The sequence below is a fragment of the Lepisosteus oculatus genome, chromosome 19, assembly GCF_040954835.1.
Source record: "Lepisosteus oculatus isolate fLepOcu1 chromosome 19, fLepOcu1.hap2, whole genome shotgun sequence".
NCBI lineage: Eukaryota > Metazoa > Chordata > Actinopteri > Semionotiformes > Lepisosteidae > Lepisosteus > Lepisosteus oculatus.
In genome coordinates this window covers 17,562,737-17,577,889 of record NC_090714.1, presented here as the reverse complement: position 1 = coordinate 17,577,889, position 15,153 = coordinate 17,562,737, and the positions used below count along the sequence as shown (strand labels likewise).

At 43.9% G+C, this 15,153-nt stretch overlaps 1 protein-coding gene across 8 annotated transcripts in view; it reads left to right on the top strand.

The window, feature by feature from the left end:
* Window positions 1–14,442, top strand: part of LOC102698647 (TOM1-like protein 2) — a 31,931-nt gene extending 17,489 nt beyond the window's left edge. For 3 of the 8 annotated variants that reach the window (XM_069180736.1, XM_015360225.2, XM_069180737.1), the window contains exons 10-16: window positions 1,891–2,047; window positions 2,368–2,485; window positions 3,084–3,159; window positions 4,684–4,749; window positions 7,666–7,725; window positions 9,802–9,838; window positions 10,110–14,442. In XM_069180736.1, the coding sequence (XP_069036837.1) occupies window positions 1,891–2,047; window positions 2,368–2,485; window positions 3,084–3,159; window positions 4,684–4,749; window positions 7,666–7,725; window positions 9,802–9,838; window positions 10,110–10,264 (669 nt within the window). In that variant the 3' untranslated portion in view covers window positions 10,265–14,442. The other 5 variants (XM_006637224.3, XM_015360229.2, XM_015360232.2 and 2 more) reach the window with 3 other exon arrangements.
* The last annotated feature ends 711 nt before the right edge of the window (window positions 14,443–15,153 follow it).

Sequence of the window (15,153 nt, the reverse complement as noted above, 5' to 3'; positions counted from 1 at the left end):
AAAGAGACTGCAGACCATCCAGCTCTCCAGGACCAGAATTTGGGACTCCTGATTTCTGACTGGCTGTGTAGTAGTTGCTATATATATTTGTGCAAAATATATTTTTTAATATATGTAATTTTTACTGTATTTGATCCGTATTAGTGGATTTCTGCATAAAAGCAAATTTTAAGGATATTTTTGGATGTATAGCTCAAATTTTAAATAGAATCTTCAGCCAAGCATGGGTACAATTTCTTTTGTATTTGTTTTCAGTCATGCATGCCTTTTGATAAACCTAGGACATAGTTAGGACACAGCACATATATTATTTACATTTTTCTGTTTTTTTTGTTTTTCATTATGGCTAGCTGAGGCAGGCAAGTATGAAAGAGACACGCTTGTATTTAATTCTTTAATTAAGAACGGTCACATGGGAGAATGTCGAAACATGACTGGTAACATATGGCCGTCATTTTCCATCTCATTTCTGGACCATATGGCATGTTTTGACTCGTATCCTGAACAACAGCACTAACAGTAGGAGCCCCCCTCCCTGTCCAGTGCGAGGATGCTGCCCCTCCCTCCCCTGCTCCACTCTCAGCCCTGCAGTAGACGCCATTACCCACCCGCAGCTCTTTAACTCCTCCTCCACGTACACGCAGCCGCTGGGCTCCCTGCACCGAATCTGGCTTCAGGTCTCTTTCCTGACCGTAGAAGGGCTTTTGGAGCTGTGGTGCACTACTGCACTGATGTCTCATCGGAGAAACTCGCCCTTTCCTCACCCCCATGATCCCTTGAAAGGAAGCCAGCAGTGTGACTGGCTGCACTGGACCCCAGCTGCTTTGTGTGTGCTGGTGTCCCAGCTGCGCACGCGCTCTCGGGAGGAGAGTGCTGCTCCTGTAGTGCTGGCAGAAGTGCTGGTGTTGCTAGTGGTGATGGTACAGTAGGTGCAGTAGTGCCAGTATGAAGTAGAAGTATTACAGGCAAGGTTTTGATGGATCTTGTCAACAACACGATTGTGTAACAAACTCCTTGTAGTCCCTGGGGTTCGATGAAGGCTTCTGTTTTGTTTAGTTCATGCAGGGAGCCTTACGGCTTTAGACAGCAGTAGCCTCTGTCCTGTATGTGGGAAAAACTCCAGCAAAGATGAGCGCAGTCTGATGTCATGCTCTCTATTCCTATGGGACTGTGGTGCCACAATATACATTATGACTGTATGTTTGATTCTAGTCTGTCTGCTGTTCAGAAAAAATATATATCTAGAAAAAGGCTCAATCTGCGATGGTTTTTAGAATACCTTGAATCCTAAAACATTCTTCTAGGGTGGGCACAGTGTTGGAAATCTTTGAAATGACAAGAAATTGGGATTTGCTGATCCAGTCAGTCTTCCACCATCATATTGGGTCCTTAGATGACAGCCTTTTCGCTTTAACCCACAGTGTTGATGGGTAAGAAGTAGTGTTTGTCCTGCAGCAGTTTGTAAGTACACCCATAGTTCTTGTACAGACAACTCCAGGGATTTAGGGTTGATTGGTTTTTGTAGTATTTTCCCAACCATCGGGAGCCATTTCATTATTCCCTAGATTCACAAAGTTTTAACTCATGAGTTGCTTTAAGATTTTGTTCTTCCAAACAATTTTCTGTATTTAATTTTGATACTAAACAATTCTAAGAGTGCTGTGAACAAAAACATACTCCGGTGCTCCTCACAAGGGCAGGAAAAACACCATGACCCATGGTGAATATTACCATGTCGATTATCAAAGCCTGAAAAGTAAAAAGCCAAAATCTTTGAAGGACTCATTAGTGAACCTGCTGTGAGCCTGGCCTCTGGGCGGGACATGATCATCCTGGTCTCATTGTGACTCTCTTGTCTGTCTGTCCGTTGATCCCCCCCCCCCCCCACAGGTCCTCAGTGAAGTGACCGAGGACAACCTGATCGACCTAGGACCGGGGTCGCCCGCTGTGGTCAGTCCCATGGTCACTGCTGCTGCCCCAGCCTGCCAGCCTTCCCCTGCCCTCGTCTCCACACCCACCTCCCTGTCCACACAGCTCGCGGGGCTCGGTGAGTTCTGCCCCCTTTGCTTGTCTTTCTTTATTAAATGGGGAAGAGTGGGTCACCTTTGACCCGGAAGCACAAGAAGGCCCATCCAACCTACCCCTTGTTGACAAGGAGGCACCCACCTCATGACAGAGACCCCTAGTGTTCACGCTGGAGACTGCAGGGATGAACCTGGTGCTCCAAAATAAAATATATAGATCTTTAAACAGTGTGAATACATCTCATATGTAGTGTGAAGGATTTCTAAATACTCAGGTCTGCTGTGCTGTATTGATGTGTGGTGTGTCGTATTGTAGTCACTGTTTCCACCTCATGCTCCCCAGACATCGGTACGGACAGTGTGTCTGGCGCCCTGAGCTCGCTTCCCACCTGTAACCCGCATGATGAGTTTGACATGTTTGCACAGACGCGCACCAGCTCCCTGGCGGATCAGCGCAAAAAGTAAGTGGTACCATTCCATGTGCTTTCAAAACCCACGAGCAAGACCAGGCTTAAATCTTGCATATCTGTATACAGCAGCTGCAGTTTGGCAGGGTAATTTCTGTTCATGCCATGAGCTCTTGTTAAAATATTAGGAATCCATTCTTGCGGTGGTTATTAATTATGAGTGATGCAGTTATATAATTGATTTTTCTTTCATATCCCCTTCAATCTTGGCACTTTGTTTTCTTAGTCGGACTAGGTAGTGGGATGTGATGCGGGGTGCACTCAATATGAGGTAGGAATGTATATTTTCAAAAGCATATGTAGTGATCCTACAAACTTTTGTCATTGAAGATGAAGACTAAACCATGTCTTCTGTAGACATTCAGCTGCTCTATTTAATCCATCTATTAGTTTTCTAACCCACTCGAACACAGGGAGAACATGCGAACTCCATGCAGATAGAGCCCCAGGTCCAGAATTGATCCCAGCTGCAATAGTAACCACTGCGCCACCACGCCGCCCCCTCTATTTAATCATAAATTACAACATACCCCTTCCTTGGTGTGGTAATAAGGCCAGAGGAAAGACTTATTCAGCATCTTTCTGTTCTTAGTGTAAAGTATGAAGACCCCCAAGCGCTGGGCAGCCTAGCTTCTGCTCTGGATGTCAGACAGCAGAACACAGGAGGGGTGAGTACACCAAGACACGCAGCACGCTGGGAACTGTAGTTTCTCTACCCCCTCCTCCCATGTTGATAGTGAGTGTGGTGCTGTGCTGTAGGACCAGCAGCCTGAATGCTGCGCTGAGTCATAGTGTCCCTTTCAGTGCTGGATGTGTCTCTCTGCATGGACTGCTTTTGCAGTGTGCCGCTGACTTCCGCTCCAAACTGAAAGACACTCGAGCTCCGACTAACCTTTCCTCGTGGCTGCGGCCTTGAACTTGGCAGACACAGCTTGCAGGTTGTGTGGATGCAAAGGTCTTTGACTTGAGTTGAGGAAACGATGATATCGTGAAAGACATCAAGGCAGCATGGGCAGTGCTCTGTGATGAGTTCGTTCACATCCTCTGAAGACGGTCTGCGCTAGCCTGCAGCATGAGTGGATCTTTGCTCTTCCCTGCCCTCCTGGGAGTGTTTTTTCAGCCTCCGACACTGCTGCCCCAGAGGCTCGTGATATTGCAGTAATGTGCCCTGTGGACAGTCTTTCTCTCTCCAAGACAAAGTGCTGTTTCTATCAGAAGCCTTCCTTCCTATCGCGGTGCAGGGTGTGGCAATAACAGCAATGCACATAAAATTCATATATATGTTTGCTTTTTTAATTATCATAGATGAAATTAGTGGTTTCATTATCTGGCAGATTATAATTTGATTTAAAGCCGTAGATAAGGGTAGAAGGTATGACGAAACATCAGTGTAATGTACAAACAACTATTTAAAATAGTTGCCGAATGAGCTGTCTACCCACGATATGGTATATAAGAGCTCTGCCACTTTGCAGAAGGTGTAGGGTGACAATTAGTGCAGCTGTAGGTTTAAAATCACAGCTTTTATTTCTGGAGTGAAACACTCCAGAAACGTTCCTCTCATTGAAGGTGAACTGTGCTCTCAAACGCGGCTGATTAAACTGAACTATGCAGAGCAAATATCCAGCTGAACCGCGCAACCTGCCAGTGTGTCGCTGAACCTTGACTCTCATCGGAAGGTGCTGCAGATTGCCTGTGTACACGCTGAGGGTAGACAGAAGGTTGCCAACTTCCTCCTCTGGGCACAGAGGCGGCGCACTGATGGGCACTTTGCCACGGGCAAACAGCAGGCATCAGAAACAAGCACATGTCAGTGCAGTCCCACCAAATTCAGGTTTCAGCTATTTTTAACTTGTCATTGTAGTCGCATCTGGCAAGCGTCCTGTCTGTTGTATGCGTATTTAGCTGACAGAGACAAGGAGCATTGCAGAGTTTCCATGGACTCCTCAGAAGAGAGAGAGAAACTGGATAAGAGCCCCCCTGAGCTCTGAAGAGCTGCGAGGTTAAGGCAGATCAGACAGGAGACTAGTTTGACATGCACGTTTGATTTTGTTGATGAGTTTCTGCCTCTGTTTTTCTCTCCACCTTTTGTTTGTCTCTCTTTGGTGTTTGGTGTTTATTTTATTTTTGTACTTCTTGGGCTGTTCTTTTTCTTGCTATTTTATATAAGGCATTTTCTGTTGTTGATTCAGCTGAGGTTAAAAGGTGGTAACCCAGACATGGAACCAATAGACAGCTGGCTTATTACCCAAGGAATGGTGAGGATTTCACCAGCACCACTGTCCCTCAGTGTCCCCGCTGACATTCCCCACAGACACTGTCTCCCCTGTGCCCCCCAGCCCCCTTGTCCCACTAAACCTGTCCCCTCAGACAGTAAAAGGGAGAGCTTTTGTTGATGCCCCTTTCTCTTCTTACTCAAACGATTTAATTCTAAGCCCCGAAGTGTCTCAGTGGGGTTTGGTTTGGTGTTGGCAAAGAAGATGCAATGCCAACGTCTGCCAGACCTGACAGCGGACAAAATATTTCACTTTTGAATCATCATTTCGGTTCGAATGTCTTTTTCCGGGACGGGGGGGAGGACACAGCTCGATTTCGCCAGGGAAGGGTTTGGGAAGAATGCAAACCCTGGCGCGGGGGCTGAGTGCCGCAGCAGGGAGTGGGTGGAGAAACCCGGGCGAATTGTGGCCCAAGCTAGCCCTGACTCTGTGTCCGTCTCCGTGTCCCGCTGCGACACTCGAACCTTCCGAAGCAGAGCGGCCGACTGCCCAGTGTGTGCAGACCTGTTGTATTTTTAGCACATGCTGGATAACAGTGGCCCCCAGCTCCAGCTCTGCAGGGTGTGTCGGCCTGTTTGATCGTTCCTCAGTCCAGAACTTATCGTTTTCATGTTCCCTTCGCTTCAAGAGTGAACACTGTCATACACCAATCTGTACCCGAGGGGATGGATGATGACAAGTTGCCCTAGTGATCTCCTTTTTCTGTATTTATTTCATTTTTTGAGTAACTACTATTTTTTATTAAAATAAGCAGTATTGGATATCTAAGAGAATCGTTGCATTTCTTGATTTTATATTTGAAGGCAGTTGTGCAGTGCAAACACTAATAAGGTTGGCAGCTCACTGAAATCCAGCCCCTCCACCCTCACCGCTGGGCTCTGCAGACACATTTACTCCCTGCAGGACACCGGGAGCTGGAGCGTTGATTGATCAGAGCAGTGTAAATGAGTGAATTTACAGTCGCAGGATGACTCCCCTGTGCTCCGTCCCTTTTACTGTTGTGAACCATGCCACGTCATTCCAACAGCCATTTTTGTTTTTAGAAAAATGAAAGCATAGGCTTGTTCCTGCTGGGAGGCTTGTGTTTTCATGAAATGCAGTTCATCATGAGTGTTTTCACCCAGGCCCTTCAGACCTCATGCTCAGTAACTCTTCTGATTCTCCTGCCACGCTGATAACAATCTAGAAACCTGAGCTTCTTTAACCACAAACACCTTTTTAATATCGTTTAAACTAGTATTTTTATTAACCCCTCTGAACTTAAAACCATAGATTGTAGAAGACTCTAACAAATTAACCATTTGGTAACGTAATCCTGATTGTTTGTAAGTTAATGTGAACTGTATGACTGAATAATACAGTAATTATCACTCTCCCTCAGCCATGTGTGGAAGAGGTATATTCCTAGCAATGAGGCAGAGAGCTCCCCAAGAGAGCAGACAATAGCCTGTCTTTTTTTCAGCAATTTGATATCTATTCCTCCTGCCATTCATTCATAATAGCATTTCTTGTTTCCAGTGCTATTCCTTTTCAGTGGCGTATCTAGATGCAGGCCCGCAGTTAAATAATGGGGCTGAGTCCTGAATCCTGATTCTGAACCTGGAATTTGTGGAGGCGTCTTCAGCCCAGCCCCGTCCGCTCCCCGCCCCCTTTTCTTAAGGAAGCCCCGCTTTCACTGCCCTCTGATTGATCGTTTGTGTTCCACTGGGAGTGATCGCCTACCTTCATTTGAGGATTCTCTCCATATCACTCGCAGGCATTAGAGTTCGTACTGTCCTGGGACTTCTCGTGACCCTATCTGAAACGACCTTGCTGCATTACGGGGAGAGTGTTAACCTGCTCAGATGGGAAGCACGGTCTCTTACTGGACTGGCCCAGTCCTCCGGGACAAAACTATTCACAGTGGGAAAGCTCCTTCAATCACTCAGCCATGTGACCGGTGTCTGTATGGCCTGGAACCTCCCTGAGCACTTTTGCTCCTGTCCCACTTAGCCTGTCCCTGTGGTTATTATTGTGCTGCTGCTATTAGCAGCATTGCAGCCAGCACATCTGAGGCTCCACCATCACAATCCCTCTGATCCCGAAAACAGAAGAGTGTCCCTGGGTGAAAAACAAGCACATCGGAGCTGGCTCGCATCCTGCGGCTCAGGCTGTCCGATACCACAACATCTGGCTAATTGGTGAGGGACTCCAAATGCACAACCTTGAAGGACATGACTTTGAGCAGAGCGATGCAAGCGCTAACCTCTCTGCATACAAAACCAAAGCGGGTCCTCTGCTCTGAGGGTGCATCTGCAGTGTTTCCATTGAGGATACATCATCCTGTCATTTTTAAGTGATGGCTTTACCCTTTGGGGAGCTTTGGTCTCCTCTGTCTGGACTTTCCCCGTTTCCTACAACAGAACAGATGCAAAGAGGGTGAGCGTGTGATTTTCTGCAGTGGCCCTCCTGGAGCTCGAGCTGTGCAGAGGCTGCGAAAGGAGGAGGTGTAGCTCCAGGGCAGCAGAAAGGCAACAGCAGTAGAGCTGCTCTTTCTGATTCTGGCGCCTTGTGCTCTCTGCGCTTTTGTGCAGGAATGAGTTAGCGCTCCCTCTGCCCTTGAGCGCCGTGCTTCACGATCGCCCTAGTGCTCTCCAGGCGCTGCGTGCTGCGCCAGCCCCGATATCTCACCACTGCTCGCATGACGTCATGGCGTGTCTTCTTGTCCCCGTGTCAGTGCTGAGTGTTGATGCGTGTGTTTTTGCCATTGTTTCCTTTTGAGTTTAATTTTTGGATTTGTTTTTTTCAATGCGAGTGTGTTTTTCTCAGATTTACGTTGAAGTTGTTTTTTTTTTGTTTGTTTCTGGGTGTATTTTACGGCTTTGCCCGCCTTGGTTTGTCCCTGGCTTTGCTCCATAGATTCCTGTTGCGCAGTCCTCTGTCATGGATGACATTGAGGAGTGGCTCTGTACTGACGTGGTGAGATTTCTTTACCTTGATTTCTTTCTCTCTGTCATCTGTTTTTTTGCAACCATTATCCTTTCGTTTAGTGTTAAAACATCGTTTTTGTTTTTAATTTTTTCCTGCCTGTTGGAAGATGACAAATCAGGAACTCTTTTCTGTTTCACAGTGTTAAAATCTGTTACAAACACAACTGAAATAACCAGCAGAGTCTGGTCACATATACTGCATCCGTCAAACAGACTAGTGTAAAAGGCAGTTGTGCTGACAATACCTGCCATAGAGAGCTTAATGTTTTATTTTATCCTTAGTCTGTAACTATTGTAAATCAAACATCAAAGCTGAGGAATGTTTGCACTCTTTATACATTTTTAGCCCTACTGTGTTTATGATAACTGTGTAGCTGAGTTATGGACCTGATCGAAAAGTCTGTAGTACTGTCCTAAGAAGCTGGGCGGTCTGGACAAGTTTATTTGAAAAATAGATTAGTCAGGCCATGTGATTTTTAGCATAACTCACAATCTCTCGCTTACGTTTCCCTACAGAAGACTTGATGTCATTACAAGTCTGTGTTTCGAGGCATTTCAAGCAATCCCAATAACAATGAAAATGACATGCAGGAAAAATTATAATGCATGACAAAGGTGCTCTCATGTATCCTTACTAAAGGACCAGGTGTTGGTTTCCATGCATTCTGAAGTTTCTGGACCTGGTTTACAGAGTAGAGAATGTCATGCAGCCAGTTTCAGAGGTGGCCATGATCCAATCCAAGTGCTTTCTCTCCAAATCTGCTTCTGGTGGAGCATTGATAACCAGTGGAAAAAAATGTTGTATAATCACAAACACTGGGCCTGAATAAAGGCTAGTTAAGCATTAAATGTGTGGTCAGTGATTTTTCCCCATAACAAATAAAGCAAATTCAGTTTGCAACATTTCGGAACACTGCAGGCATTGTTTTCCAATGGTATAGGTAGAATAAGAAGGATCTTCTGCCTTAACAAACTTCTAAAAGATGTGTTTACAGCAACATGTAGACCTTGCATGTCAGGTCTGTAGGCCAGCTCTAAATCTTTGGACAGCTTTCTTTTTTGGTGTGGAGAAACTAACCTGCTATGAAAACTGGGATTTCAAAACTTCTAGCCGAATTAATTCAGGTTCTAAAACAGAATTGCAAAAATATGATAAATGTCGTCGTAAACAGTGCAACGACATTTCCCCTGTGTTCTTACACTGACCCAGGTGAGACACTGCTGTTGTCCCCTTGAGGAAGTTATTTCACCCATATTGTTGCAGCAAAATACTCAGTTGTATAAATGGATGTAAGTATGAGCTCCTGAGGACAAAACTCATTATTTAAATTGAACTGTTGCCAGGAAGAACTTTTATAATGTTGGTGCATCTGCTGGTGAGTATGTTAAAATTAACACCAGTTGTCACAGCAAGACACAACCTAAAATCTGTTACAATTTATTAAATTTTTCCAATATTTTAGAACGAATTTGGGACATATTGATGTATTGTATAGGAAATTGGAGTGGAGTTAAAAGCATGTGTCCTGCTCTTTTAACTGGAGCTGATTTTAGCAAAACCAAGTAAAACCTGGATATAGAAGTTGGTGAGAAAATGGATAAAGCAGAAAACCTAGTCCCACCACTAAGAGGTAAATACTGTTTGGCCAACACAACAGTGAATGATATTAAAACTGAGATGGTGATGAATTAATGGCATAACAGGAGAGATTATGCTTAAGCTTTTAATCAAGGAGAATGGTGTTTTAGGGGGAGAGTTAAAACCTGTAAATTAAATCCTAGACCCTTTAAAATGAGCGTTAAGGAACGTCTGTGTCCGTTGGGAGTTCTCGGATCAGCGCCGCTGTATCCAGAGTTATCTCCCCTAGATCCAGGCATCTGTGTCTCATGTGTCGGGCCCAGAGGAACCGAGCTCCTGCTGGCTGGGTTGCCAGCTCTTTCAGGACCCGCCCTGCTCAGGTGCAGAGTGCTCTAGTCTGGGCGCTGCTGGGGGGGAGGGGCAGCGGGTACATCAGGGGCTGCCCAGTGACTCTGTCCCGTTTCTCTTTTCTCTCCTGATGGGCAGAAAGGAGATGAAGCAGACGAGGGAGTGACGAGTGAAGGTCAGCATCTTTATCTCAGGTCACCGAGAGCAGTGAGATCAGCTATACTGCAGCAGAGTGGCACACGAGCACATTAAATAATAATGCATTTTTTTAAATGGTGGTCTGTCCTTCTGTTGATTTTTATTTACACTTCATACCATTTTTCTATTTTTATGTTAGCATATTACAAATGCATGCTACAAAAGGAAGTTAGAAATCTAAAGATATGTTTGTCATTCTTTAGGGAATGGACAGTGGCTTGACTTTGCTCTCTTTTATTCACCTTCAGAGTTCGACAAGTTTTTAGAGGAGAGGGCCAAGGCAGCCGAGATGATTCCCAACCTGCCGTCGCCCCCTAGTGGTGACCCCGTTGCCCCCGCCACTGCACCCAGCGGCAGTCGGAAGAAAGCCGAGCGGTCAGAGGATGCCCTCTTCGCCTTGTAGATACTGTCTGCTAGTAACCGCCAGCCATGACACCTCACCAACCCACCCCTCTGCTCACTCTCCTGTGGCCCCATTTGCAAGCAGAGCTGATGGACAGAACCACCCCCCTTCCCCGTGACCTCTCCTGTCCAGGACGCTGTCATCTCCCCATCTCCCCTCTGCCTGTTCTTGAACCTGCAGCGCCTCCGGGCCAGGCTCTTATCTGGTTTCCTTGCCAACCAGAAAGCAGTACGCCTAACACTGTCCCAGGCGGATGATGAGATGATCCCTTCATCGCTACCCGTTAGCTGCTCCATCAGTCCCACTTTATCCAACAGTTTAAACTGACAAATTTGCAGCTGTCTTTCGCATTTCAGAAAAGAAAAATAGAACTGCAGAACCTGTCTTAATTTTTCTTGTTGTGCCTGTTGTCTGAGTCGGGCCTCCGAGCAGTCCTGGGAAGAGAGACCGAGGGATATTCAGGTGTCTTTCCTCCTTCAGAGTCCCTCAGTGAAAGATAACACCTGGCCAGTGTGTTTTCCAAAAATTAAAGGCATGAGGGTGGGTAGATTAGGTACCTGCAGTGATCGCTTCTGTGAGTTTTTTTAATGTTAGTTGCACCTAGTTCCTTGACCTTTTTTTTCAGTCTGAGTGAATAAGCCCCTGAAGAGAATAATTCATAATTATTATTGTGCCGTTATTATTTACATATGGAGACTTACCCCATGTTGAAGGTTTTCTAAGGTGATTCTGCTTTTGGTTTTGGTACGGTGTAGCCAGTGTATGTTTCCGTTAATTACTTTTCGAGTTTCTTTCCCTTCGTGTCTAAGACTGTATTGAGCAGGGCAGCTCTACGAAGAGAATGTGCGTCTGGAGGGTTTTATCCAGTGTCCTTCACATACAGCCTACCTGTCTGTTCTTGAACGGTGGAGACGGGCAGTGTTATTTCCCAGACACTGATTTGCTGTCATATGAATGAAACAGGACTTCAGTTAATCTGTGCACTACAAACCCCGCTGATGTGCAGCGGGGGAACCTTAAGGTTATAGAGAGTGGCCGTTACACGACCTTTTTGAAGGGCCCTGCTTGTGTGCAGCTGATTCCCCACCCCCTCGGCAGTCCCTCGGCCAGCGTGCTCTCACAGCTGGGTCTGATGTTGCTCAGGGCAACACAGGACTTTTCCCCAGGCAGGATTTTAAAAGGGAATGCAAAGCCGGTAGAGTGACCTTCGAATTCTCAGAACATGATTCTTGTTGTTATTTTTTCCTGTAAGGCGTATGAGGTCTTTCCTCGCTTTGTGTATATTTGTAAATACTGTAACTGTATTAGTAAATTCAGCTAACTGGAATGTACTTTGATCAGCATTAACCCACAGCAAATGCAGTTTGAGAAAAGCCATGGTACACAGGGCACCTACATCTCCAGCCTCAGTGTTTTAAATGCACTCTTAAATATTTAGCACAAGATTTGTTTTCACAGAGAAAAATAATTCTGAAGAGGAGCCAGGGCAGTTTCCTTTGTTTGACAACAGTTGTGTCAAAGCATCAGATATTTTATCTAATTGAGTTTGAAAGGGGTTTTGTTATATATTAGGGTCTAGCCTATTCCCATTAAATAGTCTTGTGGGATTTCTCGGTGTGAATTTTAAAGGGGACATTTGTATAAATGTGATTAATTATTTTTAAAAGAAAAATATTTTCCCTGTTTTGAAGCCTGTCAGTTGGCAGTGTTTCAGTAGACGTAGATGAGATTACACAACTACCATCTGTAATTCTTTCTGGACTCTTGACCTGCTATTTTTAAAGGTTTTGTGCAAAGTGGATTCATGTCAGTGGAAAGGACAAACCAGCCTGAGATGCTTTTAGATGGGAAAGCCAGGGAGATGTAAGCAGAGGCTTGGGGCGTGGTTTCTACACCAGGGTGAAGCAGAGAAATGACAGATTAACCATTCTGCAGAAGATTTAACAAAAAGTTTCAAAGGAGAGTATCTTTCTGTGCAGGACTGTGAAACCTAGGAAATGGGCAATAAGTGATAATGATGAGCTTTACCCTTCACTGCCTGAAAGCACACTTGCATCACTGCTGTGTCGACCATCCCTACTGTACTGTCTTCACTGAGTCAGAGTGCATTCTGACCTTTCACCTAGACTCAGTCCGTATGGAATATGTGGATTTACAAAGTATGGATATACCAGAGCTGGGAAATACTGATTAGATAACAGACTGATATTGTGCCGATGTACTTGGAAACCTTAAGAAATAGCATTAAAGCAGTGTGCTCTACTGTAGATGTTTATCCACAGAGTTAGATCTATTTGAGCATGAAATAAGAGACGATGCTAAAATAGATGTGCATTTCAGCTATTTATTAACGTGTGTTAATTGTAACAGAACTATTAAATTGGATAGTGGAAGATAAGCTATTGATGTACTGTATACATTTTAATATAAGAGAACACCGCAAAGCTGTCTTAGTTGGTGGTGTCACCAGTGTTTCTTGAACTGTGTCATAAATGACGTCTTTGAGGGAAAACAATTAAAAGTACTGAACAAAATGCCCTGTGTGTCCAATATCAAAACGTCCTCAGATGTAGTCCCTTACACAGTAACACATGGGTCTATCAGTGTATGAAAAGTAAAATATGTATTTTAGGAGAGGTATCTGAGTTTTGTGGTTCTAAGAGAAGAATGCTTAAATAGAGAAATTGTACATCAAGCTAAAAGCCTTAGAACTCAAAATGCGGATCAGGTGGTAAAAAAGCAATGAGATGAAAATGTCATTAAGCGATGATTTGAGGTGGGCTGTGGGTTTAGTGTAGATAATCATTACAGCTGTGCTAAACATAGCGAACAGTCTGTCTTTTTCACAGCTTTTTGGGCCATAACTCTTCAGTCATGGTATTGAAGAACAGGCGTTTTGCCATAGTGACTGTGGCTACTGTGGAGATGCAGCAGTAGTGCCACATGTAGCATGTAGGCTTGTAGCATTTGTAATAAATGAAAATCAGAAGCAGGAAAGAAATTAGTTCCTGGGCTGTTCATTCTTTTCCAACATGCTTCTTAACTTTGCAGACATGAATTTCTTGTACAGTGTATTGTAAATCCATTTTTGCTGAGATAAAAGATATAACACTATCAGAAAAGTTCCTAATTTTAACTTTTATTATAGAGAGCTCTATAAAAATCATTCTGGTTGCTTGCAGCTGAGACATTTATCTTTATATCTGTAATCACTTAGAACATTAGAAAATCTTTTAATAAGATTAATTTATTGTTTTTAATATTCTTTGCAAGTATCAGCATTAGGGAAAATGTTTTACAAGATTAAAAAGAAAGAAATGAAAGGTTCTTGTATTTGTGTTAAATGTGTATAACTCTTCATGTTTGTGTGCACTAGCTGGGTCGCACTCTTCCACAAAGTTTATTGGATCTAATTTTGTTTTGTTTTTTTTTTTATTTGAAAAAAGTAATGTACCTTAGCTTTTAACCTTGCAACAGAGTTGAGGAGCTGTGATATCTACAAGACTAAACTGACATATAGAAGTGTAACTGCTTATTTCCTTTTATTTGAGCCTAGTGGTCTGTGCTACGCAGTTTGAGCCTGGAGAGTGCGCTGATGTTCTGAGAAACTTCAAATCACTTTGGTTCTCCTTAAAATGTAATATCTGACATCTCTGGGCGTATTTTTGTCTATCAGTTTTTTAACAGAATTCATCATTTGCTGGTAAATGTTTGTGTTGCAGAGTTAACCAGTGGTGTTAAAAAGAGAAACAGCACAAGATTCCTGGGAGTTACGTACGTTTTGAGAAATTGATACACATCTTCGCAAATACAGTATGTCTTTTGACACGGAAGTTAACACATTGTGCTGATTTTGTTTAATGCACCTAATGATGTTCTGTGTAACTGAAAACAGTTCTGTGCCTGACGTCAGGGGGTAGAATCTTGGAAGTGAAAGTGGCTGGATGAAGGTCTTGACTCACCTGAAGGTGTCAGGTGCATTCTGGAAGCTGTTCTGCCTGCTTCCTGAGTTCTGCACCTGAGCTTACCCTTAGGGCAGCAGGGACCCAGAGAGAACAGTCTTGTCATGTGTGTGTAATGGCCTGTCCTTACTGCTGCTGTTACCGAAGTTTCGCGCTGTGCTGTACGAACTCTTGCATGTGTTAAACTCCAATAAAACACTACCAGTGTGATCTGTACATTCCGGTCTCTGTTGTTCTTGCTTGGAAATACTGTACCTGTGTAAGTGTAGGCTGGTGTTCCAATTACTGCATAACCTGAAGAACACATTTCCTATCACAATTCTAGGAATCTGAAACCTTAAAATAACTGTGAACCCATAAAATAGTGCCAATTAAATGTTAAATGTAAACTTTTATGTAAAACATCACAACTGACATTATATTGTACAGTAGAATTAGTACTTGAACAACCACAGCAAAATCTTTCAGCTTTAATTTGTGTTGAAATAGCTTAAATATTTATTAGGAATAAAGAACAGAAGGATTACTGAAAAACTTAGAAACTAAAAATGCAAACTGATCCTGGCCTTAATATTGCCTGACTATTGCATAGCTGCTTAGGTAGGAAGCTTTAACCCTTGTATGCTAACTTGGGTGAAGGAAGATCTTTTTTTACGTCCTTTTAAAACTTAGTTTTAATGAATCTTTGGAAAATGAGCCACTTAACCCTTGCAGAATTGCCAAATGTCCCTCTGAAAAAAACTTACATCTCAACCCAAATAAAAACGTCAGTGTGATCCCTGTAAAGCGAATTCCATTGCTGTTCCTCCTCTGATGAACTTGGTCAACACCAGTTAATAAAGCTTTGCTCCGTTAGGAAGAGGAGGACATTTCGAAAGGGTGGTCAGCATCGCTGCCCCACAGCTCTGGGCCCCCGCGTTCAATTCC